General features: G+C 41.1%; 1 protein-coding gene across 6 annotated transcripts in view; it reads right to left on the bottom strand.

Moving 5' to 3' along the window:
• Positions 1–13,990, bottom strand: part of atp8a1 (ATPase phospholipid transporting 8A1) — a 78,982-nt gene extending 64,992 nt beyond the window's left edge. For all 6 annotated transcript variants that reach the window (XM_028415471.1, XM_028415474.1, XM_028415476.1 and 3 more), the window contains exons 1-2: positions 13,602–13,990; positions 920–1,034 (exon numbers count right to left, since the gene is read on the bottom strand). In XM_028415471.1, the coding sequence (XP_028271272.1) occupies positions 920–1,034; positions 13,602–13,650 (164 nt within the window). In that variant the 5' untranslated portion in view covers positions 13,651–13,990. The remainder of the gene's footprint in view (positions 1–919; positions 1,035–13,601) is intronic.
• Positions 13,991–20,517: the final 6,527 nt, after the last annotated feature.

Genomic DNA, 20,517 nt, shown 5'->3' with positions numbered 1-20,517 from the left:
ATACAGTGTCTTTGATTCAGACATCCCTCACACTTAGAGTAGTGCTTTGGAACATCACACTGTGACAAACTGTTAAAGGTCAAAAACAACATGCTGAAGTCCTCAGCTGAGTAAAACAAAATAACTGACAGTAACACAAGCACTTGAATGCTATTATTAGTAGACTATTTTAATAAATGAGACAAGAAGCTGGCAAACTCAGCTTAGCTAATGTCTGTAGTTGAGTTACAGTTATAGTTATAAAACTGCACATAACATGATAAAAATGCCACTTAACATGCACAAAATCTAACAATACTGTCACTGAGGCAGTCCATTTACTACAAGACGTTACATAAGAACAGAGCTCACAAAGTATCTTAATCATTCAGTGTGAAATTATAAGGTCATGAAAAGGGACATTTTCACCAGTGGCATTTCAACAGCAGCTGAAAGCATGGCTCCTTTGCTTATGAGTCTGAAGGTTAACATAGGGTTAAAGGCATGTCATGATGCAGGTCTCATCGATAAGCACAAATGGACAAAGGGGTCAAAAAAAAGCATCAACAGTAAGGGAATACAATACATACTTTGAATGCAGCCAAGACAATTCAGTTTAAGTGACTTCAGACAAAAAAACCTTAATAATTACTGTGCTAATGCTGAATGTTAAGTTTGTGCATATTGTGGTAAATTTTCTTCATCTTCATCTATCTCAGAGAGGATACATTTGATTTTCCTGCCCAATAGTGGGACTGTTACTTCCTGATCTCAGAGAGGAACAATACTGTATTTGTTCATTGTTTTTGTGTTTTTTCTTGGGCACCATTGTGGCAGCACTGAATGCAGATGTCATTCTGTTTCCCCGCAACACACAAAGAGCACATTTTCCCTCATGCAGCTGATATAGTAAAAGCTATAAATGAATACACTTTCTTACCTGACCCGATTGCTGCAAAACTTTGTGAACTGAGGCTGGTTGAGGTATATCAGTCGGGCATCTTCTTGGTCAGCCAAGGAGGTCTTTTCTGATGTGTCCTCTGTCTTTTCATAACCTGCAGCACGTAAGAAAAGAGATCTTAAAGTTAAAAAAACAACAATATACCTTGAGCAAAAGTAAGATAAAAGGTGTTTTGAAGTGTCAAGAGTTGGTGCAAAGTGGAAAACTCCCCAAAGGAGTCCACAAAAGGAAAGGCAGTAACTCAAACACTCAGAATTAAATCTATAGAGAGCTTAGTTGACCTTGATATGATAAAAGGCCTTAGATGTATATTGTATAACTCTTTATACAAACGTCTCAGTGTAATAGATAAAGTTAGCATTGTAAAGTTTTTTTATTTTAATATAAATATGTCACTACAACATTGATGATACATTTGTTATTGATGCTATGTACTATAAAATGCCAACATGGAGAAAAACTTTATTAGATAGACACTTACACAAGGAATCACTGGCTCTCTGTTAACAGTGTGACTCATATCTATGGAGGAAGATAACCCTTTCATATTCTGTCTGAAGATACACCCTGTATGTTGTCTTTTAGGTCCCAAACTAAGTGTATTTCTGTTCAACATGTCGAAACACTATCGTTCAGAGGAAATGAGAGGAAATGTCCAAAGTCTGATTAGTTAAAACATGTTAAGGAGCTCACATTTCAGCAATTGCCCAGTGAGTACTGTTACTGGAAATGTGCCATAAAAGATGGGAATTTCCTGTCAAGAGTCACATCCTGCCGACTACAGTACAGAGAACTTATCTGAGTGGATCAGCTACAGCAGCCCTGTGTCAATAAAGACATGTTGATACCAGACCCTTATCAGTTGTACTTCTGAGTTTATTGTTGGTATTGTTTCTAACTGAAGATATGTCACTAAAATGAGCCCATTCATTTCTCAATTAATCCTTCTTGTTACTCTGACTTTTACGTTGGGGGAAAAAAAACATAAACTGGCAGAATCCAACACTCTGAGCACTGCTCTGCTCCCACCAAGTTCAACAAAGTGGGATGGAGGCACTGCATGTTGGCTCAACACACTGGCTGAGGGCTGAATGTGGGTCGCAGAGATGCTTATGTATGTAACACGTTTTCTCTTTTTTTTTTCCAGTCACATACAAATGATTTTTTGATTGGCAAGAGGCTTTTCTGTGCCTTCCTATATTAGCAGTACCAACACATTGCATGCATAGACTCTGTTCAGTTTCACTTCAATGAGAGGATCTACCGTCATTTGTGTTAAAAAACAAAACACAACAAACAACAACAACAAAACACTGTCTTTGGAACAACAGCAAAGAAAAATGTTTTCCATTTTTTGACACTTCATAACCCAAATAATGATGATCATTGGAGCCTGCCAAGTTTATTCCTATGATTTTGAATTTAGTTCATATTTTAGATGTATAGGCTAAAAATCCACCAAACTAAAATTTCATCTAAAGCTGGAACATCTGACACTCCTACAAAAAGATGTGACTGTAAGAGGAGAAGTGAAAGAGAAAAAACTGAGGTTCACATTTCCCTGTCCTCATGTTTTAATTGATATGTCTAGATTAGTGCCTTCTGCACTGCCAAGAGAGCACTACTGTAAAACTCTCAAGTCAACAGTATTCCAGACTCTCGAGTTGCATGCATGTGATGCAGTGGGTGCTGGATGGCCTCCTGTAGCAGGCAGTCTTGGTGGGGTTAGAGGAATATGAGGTAAGGCAGGCATAGCACAGCTTCCACACCTACAGACAGAACAAACCCTGGAGTTTAAAATGGAAAGCAGGGCCATGCTGAGGCATAGACGGAGTGGGCACATGAGTGAGGCAGGCTGGATTCTTGAAACATCAACAACAACAAAACGCAGTGTCATGAGGTCCTGTAACCAGAGCCTGTTCCAGATATGCCCCAGTAGCAACCTCCCTGTGAGCCCCTGCCTGCAGTATTTCTTGTCATGTCAAGTCAAGAGGAAACAAAGTAGTGGACTGACACAACCTTCAAAGTCACACTTCCCACTTTCACCAGTCTTTATTTTCCTTCTCATTCTCACCTTACACGTCGCACTCCTGTTACACAAACTCAGAATTAAATTACAGCTCCTAAACCACTTGGCTTTGCATAGACGATTACTGAGGAGTGACTGCCAAATACAATCTCCTAAAAGTTTCCCTCCTTAGCATGTGCTCCAGGGATAAAAATAAACAACCCCCCACCCCCGGTCGTCATTTGGTCAACAGGGGAAACACGGGTTGGCTGACGGGTTGTCCTGACCGTATTATGCAAGGTCCATCTGTAATGGCAGGTGTCACAACTTCATTACACAATATTCCTGAAGAGCTGATCAACTGATCCTACACAACCTGGTGCTTCCTCCTTGAGAGGAGGTAGCTGCTCTCCTCTTTGCATGGGCCACACCTCATCTATCCAAAATTAAAAGTGAATTTGCAGCCAAGAGCTCACCTGGTAATACCGGGATGACAGGTGGTTTGCAATGAGTAACAGCACCAAGTAAAGGTAAGGCAAAGGACATTGACTCAAAGGCATGCTGCCTCACTGGAGTGTGTGAAGATGAGAACAGGGCGTATATCATAATATTACTTTATAGCAGACATTCTGCAAACAACACTGCTTTATTGTCATCATCATGACATGTTTGTTTCATAAGAAAGTGAAACCATCGCAGTTTCATGTCTGGCTTGTGGTTGCATGTCTGTCTGACTTTCTCTTGCCTTGTTTCTTGCCTGAAATTCTGACAAACTCATTAGAGGAAACTTTAGATCATACTGAGACCACCAGATGGCTCAATGAGATGACAGCAATGATCAATTACATGCCAAAGACAGAGATCCTTTGACCACCAAGGAACAAATCTATCAAACCAAGTTAGTTAAATTTGTTAAAACAGCTAAGGTAATCGAGAAATTAGCAACGAAAAGTGAAAACAGTGGACTGGCATACATGGTGACTGCAGCATACAGCAGGCCAGAGGAGCTGGCTGTGAGCATCTGTGATTGATGCTGTGTCTCAGTGTTCTGAATGAGCCTTCGCAGCAGGAGCCTGTGTGCTGGGGTAGGCCAGGTGCTGCAATGCACCAGTTGCAGCTGGTACTGCTTCTGCTTAACTTCGTCATTTTGGTCTCTCCTTTTAGCAGCAGTTGACACAAGAGATGTGTCTGTAAAAAGGTCATGTCAAAGCTCAAGACAAGTATTCCGTACTGTACAATGGTAGGATTCCAAGAAAGGCCATAGCACTACTTCACTATTTGTTTTAGTTTAGTTTAATTTCTAAAATGGGCCAAAAAAGGGACAGAAATAGACCAGGTAACCACGCATATATTTCCCCTGAGTGGACTTATTCTTGTCACTTGTTACTGTTGAGTATGCCCTACAAAGCAAATATTTATAGTCTTACTCATATAATAATCACAGTCTAACTTGACACAGCACGTACTGTCTCGCTTAATCAGCCTGCAGTTATCTACAATAAGTATTAAGAACTACAAGCAGAAAAGCACTGCCATCAATACACCTAATGCTGGACACTGCTAAATGCTGTGCATCACACAATCAGACAGATTAAACCTATACATGATTACAGAATTATAGCTGATATTTACATTTTCAGACACCAGACGTTTTTTTTCTTTTTCAAAAATATGTGTTATGTCTACACAGGTCTTTAGCTTTGTGGTCTAGACTTTTCACCAATCCAATCCAACCAAAGAAATAAAGCCCAAAAGTGCCAAAGTGGTCTCTTCATTGCTACCACATTGTGTCCACACTATAGATAATTGTTGTCAGCTAAGACTAGCACTTTAAGACTGCTTGTCTTAAAGTGCTAGTCAGGTTTTTGTGACAGCCACTATTTTTGTACACCTTATCCAATTAAAGGCTTCATACTAGACACTATAATTGGATTTGAGAGCAAAAATAAAGGCAGAATGCAGTCAGCTGGAAAGTGTCAGCAGTAACACTGGACTAATACTTTGGCCCATTATTTTAACAGTTTCAATCAAACTGGACAAATACTCACTGCTCTTCATTTTGTTAAAGTAACAGCTCACGTAAGCATTTTACTGTCAAAATGAGGACTTAATTTTAAGGCCAAGGGTTAACAAGTTTTCCGTTAGACCCAATGTAAATTCAGCTAAATTTAAAAGTACCACACAGGGCCACCATCCAAAGGGCGTGGGGGTGAGAGGTGGAGGAGGTCATTGGCCTTTTTCCTGCTTCCTCTACAGAGGCATTTATGGAATCCCCTCCTCCCACAGGCAGTTCATTTCCTTGTTTTCTAACACACTCTGTAGACAACGTCTGAGCTACTGCCACAGATGTCTCAGTGGGAACTGCTCTTAATATTCCCTGGTGGACACTGTGCATTTTCCTGAACTAATTTCATTAACTGCAGGCGTGTCATGGCTCAACTACCCTGACATCAATAAAGAGAGGCAGAATACTGTGAGCATAATTCTTAATCTGTGTTTTATTATGCTTCATAACAACACCTTTCATCTATTAACTGCACCACTGTATTACTCATTCTGGGTGGTCAAATAAAAACAACATAAGAGGCATGGAGAGAAAAGAAAGGAAAGAGTGACAAGGAGCCAAATAAAGCTCTGTAGAAGTAGAGAGCAGTAGCAGACAGCTCTGGAGGGGAAGCCTCTGGAGGAAGGATCAATGCCACAGAATGTCGTAATGAGTTTGGATGCAGGCCAGATGTCAGGATTATTGCTTGTGTCAGCCAACAGACAGACGGGTGGAACAATAGTCACAAGGGGGCACGTATTTTGGAGAGGGTGCCCAGTGGGAAAAACTGGGCCCAGAAAGGCTTGGCCAAGACACGCTGGTCTTCCCCTGATATCACACGCTGAGTGTGGCAAGAAACAGAGAAACCACCAGGCAAGAAAAATCCCTGTTCAAACATTTTAAATATATCAAATGCTGAAAGATAGTTTTTGCATTATATGCTTACAAAGAATAGGGTTGAAGTCCAGACTCTGTGTTTTAATTGTAACAAACAAATTGCAATAAACCAATCAAAATGACAAATTTTGCAAACTGAGCGAGCATCCGGGATAGAGAGAGCCAGAGCGAGCAGCCAACACAATCAGGGCAATGGAGACTCAAACAGTCATATTAGCAGCTGCAGCCCTAGAGAGACTGAATGCTCCATGGATAATAAAGCTTTGACAATTTTATCAACATCTACAGGTAATTGGTTTGATAAGTTGGAGATACCTGGACATTTTCACCGTGGCAGATATCAGGTTAACTTATTTACTAGCTGTAGCACGCTGTCAAACATACCCATGCAGTACAGAGAGTTAAGTACATAAAACTGGTATCAGTGGGTACCACTGGAATTCCAGGTATCATTACTGATACCTGTGTAAGTTCAAACGTTAACAAAGAAACAAGACATAAAGAAAAACTACTGGAAATCATGTCAAAAAGCGAAGCAGCCAACCTTCACACACTTGGGATCATAGTCTTCCTACTACTTCAAACAGAAACCTCTTCAGCACTATGTTGGAACAACGTTAGTAGATAAACCAGTTTGCAGATAAACCCAACCTCTGCAGATTTATTATTTCCTAGGTGGTTATGTATTAGCTCACGTCAGGGTGGGGTGGAGAGGGTGGAAAATTATTGCTGCCATGACTGTCAACACAAGCAAGATTAAAGGCATCTAATGGCAGCACTGACAGGAACAGAGACCAGAGCATCTTATGTCACACAGGGTTAAATATTAAAGACAACACAGCTGACCAATGTATTACCCTGCTACTGTGGAATAAATGTATTTTTATCAATCAGCTAATCAGCTATCAATCAGCTTATCTTAATAAATCTGGTTTCAAATAAAAATGTTGCAAAAACGCATAAAGACAACACGTGCTGCATGTTCGTTCAGTCAGCACCTACTCTGTCCTTGATTACACGATTCCGGTGGCTCCATGACTAATTCTTCAGAAAGGCCCAGTCAATCCCAAAACAATGTAAATCCAGAAGCAAATCAAAATACAAAAAAAAAGGCTTTTTCCTTTTCCAAATATAATCCTGTAAAGAGTCCTGTCCAACTCTGGAAACACTAATGAGCCCGAGAGACTTGTAGGCTGGTCAATAAAGTGTAGATGAAGAGGCACGTGACCTGGCCAGATCCAGGCTCCCACACGATTTACTCAATAATACCAGGGCAGGTGGGGGCCGGCAGCTTAGGCTTCGCAGACATTGATCTACCGCAAGCAAACGAACAGCAGCCAGACCACTGTCAAGATTCGTTTTGAAGAAAATCTGAATGTAGTACTTCACTCAAAAGAAAAGAAAATATAGATGAATGACACATGACCGTTTTTGCAGAAATTAACAATTCACTGTCAGTGTACCCATTGTTCACCTTAACCTGAGGCAGTTTTCCAATTTGCCTCGGATTATTTCCAAATTGCTTGGCTTTGGGATGTCTCTATCTCGCAACCCAGTGAGCATAATGTGCCATTTATATCTTTGCATTGCCACCAAAGAAAGATCTCTACATGATTCATTTATGCTGGATAAATATTTCAGTAGGCTGAGCAGCCACAGTCTATTCATGGGAATCAAGGTCTCAGAGATGAAAGCCCCTCCCTATGTGCAACACTTTGTGAATGGGAAGAAGAACTGGAGGGGATATAGACGCCTCTTCACTCAAAGCAACAGCAACATCCATAAGTCGCTTATCAGATCACAGTGCTGTAACCAGCACTCACAGCAACACAGGGCAGCTGCACAATTAATCCCCAACCCCCACCCACCCTGCTTGGCTCTGTCTGGCTCCTCATAGGCTCAGGCCAAGGTACAGTGGGACGAACAGTCCAGGGACAACACAGGCAGCTGGGGCTTGCAGTGACATCACAGGGCTGGCCTGGCTTAGCTTAGTGAGGGATCTGCAGAGACAGAAACCTTTCCACTGTGTGCAACTTTATGAATGATAAAGGGGAAGTGCAAATGACGAGCAATTCAAAGGTCTAAAAGCAAAAAATAGACCTTAAGGAAGTCTGTTACTGTTAGCATGCTAAGAGCCTGTGCTATAAGCACTCCAGACAAAAAACCTGCATTTAAAAAAGCTAGGGAGGAGTTATAAAGAAATATAAAGAAAGATAAATTACAACAATAATCAATGAATTACCAAACCCTAGCTTACAGCACACTGTGTCTCATGTGTCCACACAGAGTTACAAATCTAAAATTTCTTTCTAAAACATTTTTTTTTACACAGAATGCACAGCAGCTGCTTCCTGGTTTTGTAGCTGTAGGTATGTTTTAAGGGTTTGGCGATGGTACTGTTGGATTAGTTAACTGAGATGTCATCTTCTGTTTGACGAACTTACTGAGACTCGCCCCTGAAGGTAAATAATGTGTTTATTCACTGCCCAACTTTATGTAAATTCTACAGACAGTACACTATGCTGTGGACTTGAAAAGGGGAGAAAACTGATATTACATTTTATCTAAAAATAGATGTAATCCCTAAATGGCTAAGTAATGACAATTAATCCACGTCAGTGACACCATTTGACCTGATGTACCTGATGGCACACTTGACGTACCAGCCAAACTGGCAAAACCGGCACCTCCTTCATCTAGACACATGACATGCATGTAAAGCACTTAGCCAAATAAAATAATAATGACGCTGCCCTCTGTTATTGAACACCAGAACACCAGTTAAAGTGCTGCTTTTATTACAGCAGCATTTTATTATTCATAAAAGTGACAAAATCTTATTAGCACTATCATTTAAACAGTATGACCCATATATGTCCCACATTATATTAAACAGAACATTCAGATTAAGCTACACGTTGTATTGTACCGAAGGTAAATACTTCTTTATGATGACAGTTATAGTGCATCATCATCATCATCATCATCTAGTGAGGCAAATATAAAAGAATAATCTGAACAGTAATGTTTTATTTTTATGTGTATTATCAGATCTAACCAGATCTGCAGCACAGTAGCTTGGTTGAATAAAAACTTAGCTAAGCCAGGACAGACAGAGAGGGGGTAAAGGGCAGCATGAGTTTCATCTTCCCAACCATTGATGGTGTTGCTGTCCTGTGGAGTGCCTCTCCATTTGACCTCGTCATCCCACTGTGACATGATCACATCGACTGTCTCCTGGCACATGCAGGCTTACTGCATTTTTCTGCTGTTACGAGTGTGTGCTTGTGTATATGTGCATCATGCTGACGCAAACAGGACAGAAAATTCTGCTCACCAGCAAACGTATGAATGACAGATTCAATTCAGAGCTTCTTTTTCTAGATCTGATAATATTCATTGTTTCAGATGGCAAACTGATTCACTGTGCTTCTACTGCTGATGGCTATATCTAGCCATTTGGACAACCAATCTCTCTGGAAGCATAAAGTAGTAATGCAGCTTTTTAGTGGTTTGCAAAAAGATTCAAACAGAGCAACATTGCTCAAGATCTCCAGCTCCAGTATCTGATCAATTCCAGAAGATGAATAATTCATGGACAAAGATTATAAGACATTACAGTATCTGAGTTCAAGGCAGCACAAGCAATCTGAGGTTCCTGCTCACAATAAGGTTTGTGTGCTTTTTTTCCCCGTATTGATGTGATATTATCAGTTGGACTGATCCTTGGACAAGCCACTTGATGATCACTTACTAGAACTAACCATGAGAGAACTAATATGAGTGGACTGGACTGGAGTGTATTGGCGGATTGAGTCAAAATACACATCTGAAAAATGCAGCAGAGAGAGGCAGAGGCTGCACCTGCACAAGCAAAGCAACAGGATACGACAGCAGAGACCATTCAGAAACTGAGACACCCAAGACTAGCAGGACCATGACCACTGAGTGGAGTCCATTACATTTGTATGGTCAGGAATTCAGTTCTTCATCTGACAATTACTATCATACAAGCACTGACAACTTCCATTTAAGACTGGGTTGTTTTTCATTATTTATAATTGAAATGATTTACCAAGTAATTAAAGAAGCCATGTAGATTAAACTATAATTAAAATCACCATCACTTAATCAGTCTCTTCAATGACACTCTCTGTGAATGTTATCCATTAGCTTGCAGGTCTTCCCTATTTGGGCTCAATATAACAACACGTATAAGCAAACACGGAACAGTGGCATGTTCTCTGTACCAGACTGAAATACAGTAGATCCCTTTTCTCCATGTGAACACGCACACAAGCATTTTTCACATCTACCCCTTCCTCACAGTGACCTGCCACATCCACTTTGTCTTGCAGACAAGAACCATTGATGTGAGGGAATCGGAGTATCTGAAGACCACGTATTAGACTGGCTGCAGGTTAGTGATGGAAGCAGGACATGAAGTGGAAAAAGAAGAGAGGAGACATCCCACGGCGACACAGAGCAGAGCAGCCTGAGGGGACTTGATATGACACACCAGTGGCCACAGACAGGGGATTTAGTGGCGTGTTGGGTTTTTGTGCCACATTATTATCAGCCAGTGATCCGCCAGGCACATGGGCAGCTCTGGATCCCTTCAGAAGGGAGCAGTCTATCCCCCTCCTGCCTCACTCCCCGTGCTGTTGCCACTATTCAGACAGACTGAGGCTTAGCTGTGGTTATTGAAATGCTACAGGGGGAACATTATGCTTCACTTACACTAGAAAAAAAACCTGAGAATAAGAGAAAAGTAGAGCTGTGGTGCTTGAAGAAACTGTCTTTTAAACTGGGTATATGAGATGAAAAACAACTATCATGCGAATCAGCAGACACACAAAAACAACTATTTGGTGCTTTGATAGCTTCATCCTCTCAGAAAAGGCTTACCTGCCTCTCTGCACCTTTAGTGTCAATTGTGAGAAGGGATTTGGCCTGTCTGCAGATAAGCATGCATCTAAGATGGCAAACAGGATCCCTGCTGCCATCAATGTAGCTTTAATTTGTGTGGCTTCTGATGATCAGCTTTTCCATGCAGACAGAGTAGGCAGGTATTAAGCACCTTCATCATCATGGAAATCTGTACTGGAGAAATCAGCCTGTCAGGGAAGTATCACACGTTCAACACATTGACGTCACATGTATCCTAGATAAGGTTATTTTGGAAGCACATTGGGGGACAGGCTGGCAGTGATGAGAGATGTTTCCACAGCACAGCGAGGAAGAGAAAGACAAGGAACGCGGCGACATGGGGCGGCCAAGACTGAGGAGTGTGCAGCGTGGAGAGCTGATGGACAGGCTGCTGATGGATTGGGTGGTAAGCCTAGCAGAGGGCTGCCCTTTCTAGATGGAAGCCTGCCTGATGCACAGTGGTGATTAAAGTATAAAACTGAAGGGTGGGGAGGGTGCTTAGGCTCTCATGAAAACAGCCAAAAAAAAAAAGTTGCCACCAAAACAGTGAAGTATAAAGAGCCACAGTCATAGAAACCGTCTGGATCATCGACATGGCAGTACAAGAGGTGATCATGATACTGTTATTTTCATTGAAGCAGTGGGATATAAGTGTCCACTTCACAGCAAAGTGAAGTGAAAAGCTAAACTGTTTGCTCTTTAAAAGGCAGCGTGAGAATGACAGCAATAGCTATTGCATAATTCATGAGGTCGCTCTTACAACTGCAGCAGTCACACAGTTATAGAATCTATATTACTACATTATTTAGACCTCTACCAGCCTGTGTGGGGAACCACATGCACTTCCAACAAAGAAATAGCAAAACTCCAGTGAGATATTTTCTAGCTGTCTATCCTATATCCATAAATCTGAAAGGTGATCGCACCACTGCATAAATTGTTCTGTCACTGTCACATGAAATCTACTACTGTGTTTTGACTAGTGACACCAAGGCCACCACCTGTTGAGAGTTTTTAAACATGAACGTATGACCGATATTCACAGGAGGTTTGGATTATATTAGAGGCATCTCATTTACCACTTAACTCAATAAAACTGACAGCATGGATTGTGTGCTAATGACTCACATAAGAAAATATGACTGTAAAAGCCTGACAAAGTCCACATACAGCCAAGGAGTAGTGAATGATATTCTGGGACATATTTTCCTGCCTCATACTAATTCCAAAAGCTTCTACTGAAGATTATTGATCACTCTGTACACTTAACTAAAACAGACAGACTGGTGTTCATGTTGGGACCAGTATTTGTGTTTACATTAAACCCTTGTTTTCAGTTCCTGTGTGGTGAAGTCAAGGGAAGATCATGGTTTGGGTAAATCAGGCCTTTGCCTCTGCCATTTTCTTGGTTACCATTATGATGAGCCCAGACCCTGACCCTGACCCAGACTCAGACCTAGACTCCTACATTGCTTTGCTGTTGTTTTTTTCTGGCAAGGACAGAAACAATAGTTCATCTGTACAATGCTGACACTGGCACTCAGTGTTCCTTCAGTTTAGTTTTAGTTTAGTCTTGGAAACAATGTGACAATGTTAACAAGTCTAGAACTGATTTTTAAGCAGTTACTGTTCGATATAAAAACGCTTGCTTCATGTGTATATTTGGGAATTTTGAAATGGAGGCATGCAGTTTAGGAACTGCCCGTATGAAAACAGTAGTTAAAAGTGAAACTGTCTGACACTGATGCTATCATAGGTACAACACAGTTTAAAGTGAATATAGGTAGGCAACCTATTTAACTTAGTTCATTCTTAATAACTTTAAGAGAGCAGGCTGTCGGCTTTAGAGGCCAAATTATATTCTCAACAGCAATAACTCAGACTGAGATATTAGCCTGGGCCTTCAGTAGTAAATCAAACCTAACCCGTCCAAGAAAAATCAGACTACAGTAGCACTGCTGCATTTAGTGTGAAGGGAAACAGAGACTGCTGTATGCTTCATAAATAACGTGATATATTATTGACAGCAGTAGATAAATTCAGTCCTGACAGGCCAAAGGTCAGGGTCAGCTACAAATCAGTGAGAGACAGAAGGGATTTTAAGACTTTATAAAGAACACTGAAGCACCTGCTTCCAGAGGTGCTCTCCTCAATGAACCCAAATTTAAGTAAACAGATCCCTTATGAGCATTTAAATCACTTTAGTGATGTGCCTGCACACTCTTTCCTTGGCTAACCACAAAGATGCAGTGGAAAGTTACTGCTGCAGTGAAGGACCCAACAATGGCTGTATTATTTGGCCCACACTGTTGTTGATGCCATTTTCTGGACACTTCTTATTGCGGCCAGACTTGTGGTCGTTGTCGGTGAGCATGCAACTTATTGAAATGATGAGTGGGACATCACGGTAATCTCAGTCTGAATGGATGCTGCAAGGTTACCTGGATCAGGTGCACCTTGCACTAGTTTACATATACCAATCTGTCAAAAGGACATATTTTATTTATTGATGAGGAAGTGGCAGCTGACCGACTTACTTTCACTTTAGGCTAACTCAAAGTACATTTAGGCAGGAAGAGGTATTTTCCTGGAGACTCCTTTAGAAAACTTTCAAGACCCCCGGGACTTCCCTGGACGCCTGTTTGGCTTCCGTTAATCACAGCTTTAGCTAGCAAGTTACTGCAGCTGCCTGCCGGCCTTCTTGCAGTTACAAGCAAATATAATTAGAATGGTGGTTGTGATTTTCAAACGCGTCTCTGACACATGAAAGATTTGTTACATACCCTCTGCCCGGGTACGAAGATCGGACATCGTTCTCTGGACAGGCGGCATCCCTAATAGCCGGGCGACGGCACCTGTCAAGCGGCCGCGGCTTGTTAGTTCTGCGCCCTGCTGCTGCTGCTGATGCTCCTCAACCGTCAAAGAAATTCAAAAAACGGCTAAAATTCAGCGGAGGAGCCTCTCTCATACGGACCGGGCTGCTGCGTGCTCACTGCAAAGGAGGGACGCAGTAGAGGAGTAACCAACTTTCATTTCCTAGCGGCTGACAGAACCACGCTCAGGCGCCTCATGGATCCACCAGCATCCCGGTTCAGGAGCGGGGGTGAAGCTGCTAGACGCCCTCGCTGTGGCGGCAGTGGACACGGACTTACCATAAACTGAAGTGAGGAGGACGCTGCTGTTTCACAGTATGGACCGTACCACCTGCACCCACAGCGGGAGGGGTGGGCTGGACACATTGACTGTCATGTCACCACGACTAGGAGTGAAATATTCTATGTATGTATAATTTTTCACACGACATTAAAAAAAATAAAAAGCTGAATTGTAACCTTGTTAGCCAGTGTACTGTTAAAATGCAGATATGTGTGTTAAAAATAAAACAGGCCCTCATATTTACTGTTTGGCGGGGACACCTCCCCCCTCTGCGGTAGCTGTTGTTCACAGGTTGGGAGACGCCGTTGTAACAACTGAATCATGTTATTTGTGTAAAATGCTTTAATTAATATTCATCGTTTTTGCATCGTCATACAAACATAGGCTACATTCAAACACGCAGTTTAGGATTTAGTGATATTTTGCATGCAAGCAATAGGCTGCATATCACTATATCTGTGTCGACTGACATTTCTTTTGTCAAGTATAAGCTGTAGACCCTGCTTATTGTTTGAGATAGTAGTTACAGTAGTGGCTGTACTAAATTTTTACAAATAAATAAGTTAATATTGCACCCATGTGTGTTGCATTTGCATATAATAATATACTGTAATTATTTTATATTGCTTTTATATTATTCTTTGGGCAAAACTATAGGGTAGGATTTGACTAGAAAGCTGGTAGTGTTTGATTTAGACTTAATCACACATTCACAATCATTCACAGTGAAGAAATCAGTCTTTAGTCAGAACTATAAGAGACTTTCCCATAAAATGTGAACAAAATAAAGAACTTGCTGCCTTTATTTTAACACTTAGATATCGACATAGAGACTCTGTGACTGTCTGCTGCAGGAGGAGAAGAAACATTCCACAGATATTTCTCTCGTCACCTGGTTACACTCCTCCATATGATAACACTCAGGAATGTTTTTGGATGCCACTAATCTGTTTTGTTCACAAACTAATGAATCACTTCTGTCCACAAAGTTGTGGATGCTGTGTAACCACAACAATGGAATCAAGCAGATTGTAAGCAGACACGGGAATCAGTCACCGTGTTATTATGTGATTATTGTCTAGAGACGAGCTCAGTAGAAGATCTAATCCGGGGTGACTTACTTGAGCTCACAGTTTCCTCTAGATCCCTTCCCCAATGTGTCACTTTTGTGTCATGAATCCACTCTGACATGGACACTAAAATAGGACACATAGAAGAAAAGGAAATATACATGTATAGAAACGTGCAAACACAAAGAGGAGTGCAGCAACAATGGCACCCCTGCTGCAGGTCTGCTGTACCCACAGTAAATCAAAGTGGGTTCTCTTTCTCACTGCAGCTGAAATGCAAATCCACCAGAGACGACATTTGTGCAGCAGCAGCACCACTGCAGTTTCCTGAGAGAACTGCAGACCAGTGTGTGCATGTTCACAATGCTGTGTGAGTATTCACAAAGAGATTCCTCAGATTTTCTTCAGGATCTGACACTCGTCATAGAAAATGATTTTCCTTCTATTTTCAAGCACATTCCCTTTAAAATGAAGACGTTTCACTGCTGTGGGGATTAGAGGAAAATGAGATTATGCTTCTACTGAAAACAGTCTGCAGGCTTTGTGAGTGTATGAGCAGTGCAGCAGAATGTGTTGGTTTCTGCTTCTTCAAGTCTTCACTCTCTACAGCCAAAAAAAGCAAAATCACTAACACAGAATCATCGTGTTACATAGGAGGTCAAGATTCACCACATCTAAAAATAAGAAACCAACACCTGAACATCTTCGCCTCCTCCTGAGCCTGCTACACAGACACATCTCTCCCAAAGATTCCCCTTCTCTCCCCCACTCCACCTAATTCAACATCAGCTCACCACGAAGGGGATTTGGCTCTGTAGCTCCCATGGTTGCTAAGCAACAGTGACAAGAAGACTGCCTCTTCAATTATGTGTGAGATGCACTGTTTTCTCTCTCTCTCTCTGTTTTATTGCATATCCCGTCCAAACAATGACTCGTTCAACCAGCCATCTAGATTCCTGTCTCCCTCTGTGTTTTTGTTTATTTTATTTTATTTTTTATTTTTATCAAAGCAGCTACAAGATTTAACACATTTTAACTCATTTTCTTCAGTGTAATTTTTTTTTTGATTAACCAGATTAACCAATAATAATTTGACTATACTAAAAATAACTAAAAATTAAAAAGGTAAGTTATGCATGTATGTATGTTTTTAGGTAACTTTAATCTAAATTAAATTTTATTTATAACATACATAAAATATAATAAAATGTCCCTGGCTGAATATCAGTATGTCAAATGCAGTGTGCCAGACTACCACGATGATTGTTTGTTTTGATTTTGTAGCACGTGAGCTGACATATATTTTTTTTGGGGGGGGTTCTTACCCACAATCCTTTGTACAGAGAAAAGATATGTCACATGACTGAACTTCCAATGAAGCACATAGAACACAACATCATATACTAACATCAGCAGAACTTGAATGATTATATTTTGAACTATGTGAGGTCTAAGGCACCATGTTGTGTTGAGACTTGTGTGCACACAACAGTTCTGTATTGGAACAAAGCCTTTGTTTACTCAAGCACAGCAGCAGATCAGTAACATAAAGACCATTTAGAGAAACACACACTAATTTATAACAAAGAAGCAGGAACAGTGAACATGTGCCTCCACACACACATAAAACACACACGTCACTGCAAGCCTCTCCTTCACCTTCCCCACATCAAACTACAGTGTCCTTCAGAGATACCTAACAAAAAATCCATTTGAATAACCAGCTTATAAATGATGATGTGTGTAAGCCTCCGTCTGTCTGCGGGGCCGTTTTTGCTTCTGCAGGAAAGTACTTTGAGCACTTTGCTGCTGAGAAAGGAAATACTAAAGGAAGAAGTAATGCAGCTTAAACCCTGCAACAGCTTTACTGGATTCTGTCCCAGATGCTTTTAAAAAGGTATAGTTGACTATAGAGGATGAAGGACCAGCTATTTCCCTTCACTGAGATCTCGCCCATGGCACTGAAACTGTCTATTGTGCAACCTCACTTGTACGTATCTCCAATCCTTTAATGCTTGGCTATTTTAAGGGAAATTATCATCTTCATACCAATGGAATTATTACTGAAAAAACAGCTTAAATAAGAGTGTTTTAATTTCCCTTTATGAACACCAAGGTATGCTGTAAAAGTCTTGAAGAAGACCACACCTTTGCAAAGCCTGAAATTGAATCGCTGTCCCCTCAGGATGCATTAGTCCTGCTCCTAATCAGTGGGCTTGGATAATTTTGCCATCGATTATATCATGAATCACTATCCCTTCTGTAATGACGGAAGTAACCGAGCTGATGGATGCAGCTATCAGGCCTGCAGCTGCATCATTCACCTCCGTGCCTGCAGCTCATCTGGGAGTGATTGGGCAGTGTGACATTTAGCTGTAATTGAACTGTATTCTGCCCCCTTGTGGATGTTGATCTGCAGTCAAGGGAGGGGTGAGGTGGTTAACCACAGCACAAACGGTGAGCCACTGCAGAGTGGTTTAATCAAACTCTGTTCTCAATAGCTGATTATCCTGCTAGACATGCACAAGGACACATCATGGTGTATAACATTAAATATATTTCTCAGTCCTCAGTCTGTCGTATTAACACTCAAAAATGCTCATCTGTCATATAATTACGTAAACATACAAATCATACTGACATGTGTTTGTTTATTCAGGAAGCACAAAATTAAAACCATTTATCACCCTGCACTGGTTGACTTTTCCTTCTCTGTCACTGCTGAGCCGACGATCAGCATTGACATTAAAGAGTGTTAAAGTATTAATCCTTTCAAATGGTTTTTTTAATAGCAGCTGAGGTGGCTGGTGAGGCTACATTAGCACCGTTGATGAGCAGGGCTGAGAGAAAAGCTCTCCAGGTTGAACAGACTATCAGTATCTAAATGTGCTAAAGTGAGATAAAATGGCTGCTTGACTTAACATGGCGTGGGTACATTTCACTGAAGTCGAGATAAGCATGGCCCCTTCCTGTCTTTACAAGAGGCTCAACCACACAGCATGCTTGTTTTTGTGCGTTTAATATCTCTTTGCTAACTCGTCTTTGTGCTGCTGTAAACACATGAAGACTGCAAGAAGAAACCAGAAGAGAAGAAAGTGAAAGTTAAAGCTTCTCTGGAGGCTGATTGAGAACGAGTTAATTCTTAAAAAACTAATTTAGATAAAAAATGATGTGTAAAGACCATGACTGATGTATTCCAGTTATAAACAGAGTTAATTTAACTGCCATGCAATGTATGATAAGCAGCTTTATTCATATGCTGCCAAATTTAGAAGCGAGAAATCTGTAATCCATCTACAACAACGTCCAAGTAATAATGCGATATCATGTATATATTATAATGTATTTTAATATATAATATGAATATTTTTTATTTACATCAGGTCCCATGTCCCTCTTATGTAGGTTTTTATTTATTTTTGTTTGGTGCTCGTTTGGTACTAATAAAAATACAGAAACCACCTTTAAAATAACCAGTGTTCATGATTTAGTGACATCTAACAGTGAGCAGTGTGAAACTAAGCAGCAACCTTAGGGGCTGTGTTAAAGATTGCAGTTCACACCACAGTCTCTAGGGGCTGGCACCAACCATCATGTTAAAATGGCCAACTTTACAACAGAAATTAAATTATGCATAATCAGGGGCATGATCATGCTGATCAGTTTGTCTTCTTGACTCCAGCTCTTTTATGAAAATATATACATTTTAAAAAGTAAAATCAGTGTGCCCTTTTAACATTGTTTGTCTTACACACTCAATTCTTGAGTTCACTAGTTTGCCAAGTTGAGGAGTGATTTAAAGCAACTGTCAGGGCCCAAATTTGTTGTAATCTGCTTAGTTTAAAAGCCGTTTTCTATTTCTGCTAGTAAAATTATTTAAAAAAATTAAATGTAAAATTGATTTTACCACGCCTCTCACCCATAGATAGCTGGGATAGGCTCCAGCCCCCCATGACCCTGCACTGCAGGACAAAGCGGGCTCAGATGATGGATGGATGGATTGATTTTACCACCTTGTCCTCATCAGGCAGCAATTTTAAAGTTTACACACTTCAATGCAATCAATGCATCTATCAGCAGCAATATTGTGAGCCAAGTCTGCACAGGCCACACTGTAATAGCTTCTCCAATGTCCTGATAATAAAAGATTGTTTAAAGGAGAGTTGGGGTCACTTTGGATCAATAAGACCTGAAACCCGAGCCAGACTCATAACGCTGCCACAGCCTGAGGGTGTCACTAAATCTTAGTTTGACACATTAGACTTCCCCAGATGGATTTTCTCCAATGATCAGCACGAGGTGACATAAACAGGTGATGACATGCCCTGTGTGTGTGTGTGTGTGTAGGTCCTACCTCAGGGCCAAGCAGCAGCACTCAAACAGAGTGGTGCTGTCACTGCTATAAGCTGACGTGTCACATCTCCTGGGAGCTGCTTCATCACCTGGGACACAGAAAAACTGGCTGAGATGTCTTTATGGACTCCCTGCTGTATTGTACTGCTGTGACACATTATATGGTCCCATTCTGTCTGTGGACACCCACTGAACACCTGCACTCCCACTGTGTATCACTGCACAGTGGGAGATCAAGCAATATCCACTTACGTCATGCTTTTATGCACAGAAGACATTACAGTACAATTTACACATTATGTTTTGACCAATGACAGACAAATGTTTAACAAAAGTTCTAATATGTAAGCTCCACTAATAATATGCAATGGTAAACACTTTTGGTGGTGCTGTTAGCACTGCTTGGTTCAAACCTGTTGGCTCCTGTACGGGTTTTCTCCGGGGCCTCCTCCTCTCCATGGTTGTCTTCTCTACGTTAGCCCTGTGACAGACTGATGACCTGTCCAGTATGTACCCTGCCTCTCACCCATCAAAAGCCGGGTGTATGGTTCAGCCATGGTATAGGGACCAGGAATAAAGGCACAATTCAACAAATGTTGAGATATTAGCTTTAGAGGAACATACTACAGTCAGTGTGGTTCATCTTCTGGTGACCATGAATGATGATTTCACATCAATCAATTTGAAATATTTCACTCTGTACCATCTTAAATGATAAACCTTTAATGAATCCTGAATGCCACCGATAGCCTCCATAGAAGAGGATACGGCCGTTTGTTTGATTAAAGCATATGAAGTCAGGCCATTAAAAGTCTTCTGTCAAAGCTTTGGAGAAAACTGTGTAAAGTGTGATGAATAATTCACAGACAACTATCATTTTACTTGAGATGAGCTTGCGAGGTTGCCATGGTGGAAATGCATGTATTATTTACTGGTTGTGTGAGTCTGACTGTAAGGCAGCTTACAGGCTCTCAGTTGTTTTTAGATTCGTTCAAACAGCGAGGATTAACCGTGGTAGTAATCCACGGGGAACAAAATAGTTTGTCTGAGCTGCACATTTACCTCCGGATGAGGAGCCGGGAGCTGGACTGCAGTGCTGTGGACCATGTAATGTGGCAGA

The sequence above is a fragment of the Parambassis ranga genome, chromosome 10, assembly GCF_900634625.1.
Source record: "Parambassis ranga chromosome 10, fParRan2.1, whole genome shotgun sequence".
Taxonomy (NCBI): Eukaryota; Metazoa; Chordata; class Actinopteri; family Ambassidae; genus Parambassis; species Parambassis ranga.
This window is presented reverse-complemented; position numbering and strand designations above follow the sequence as displayed.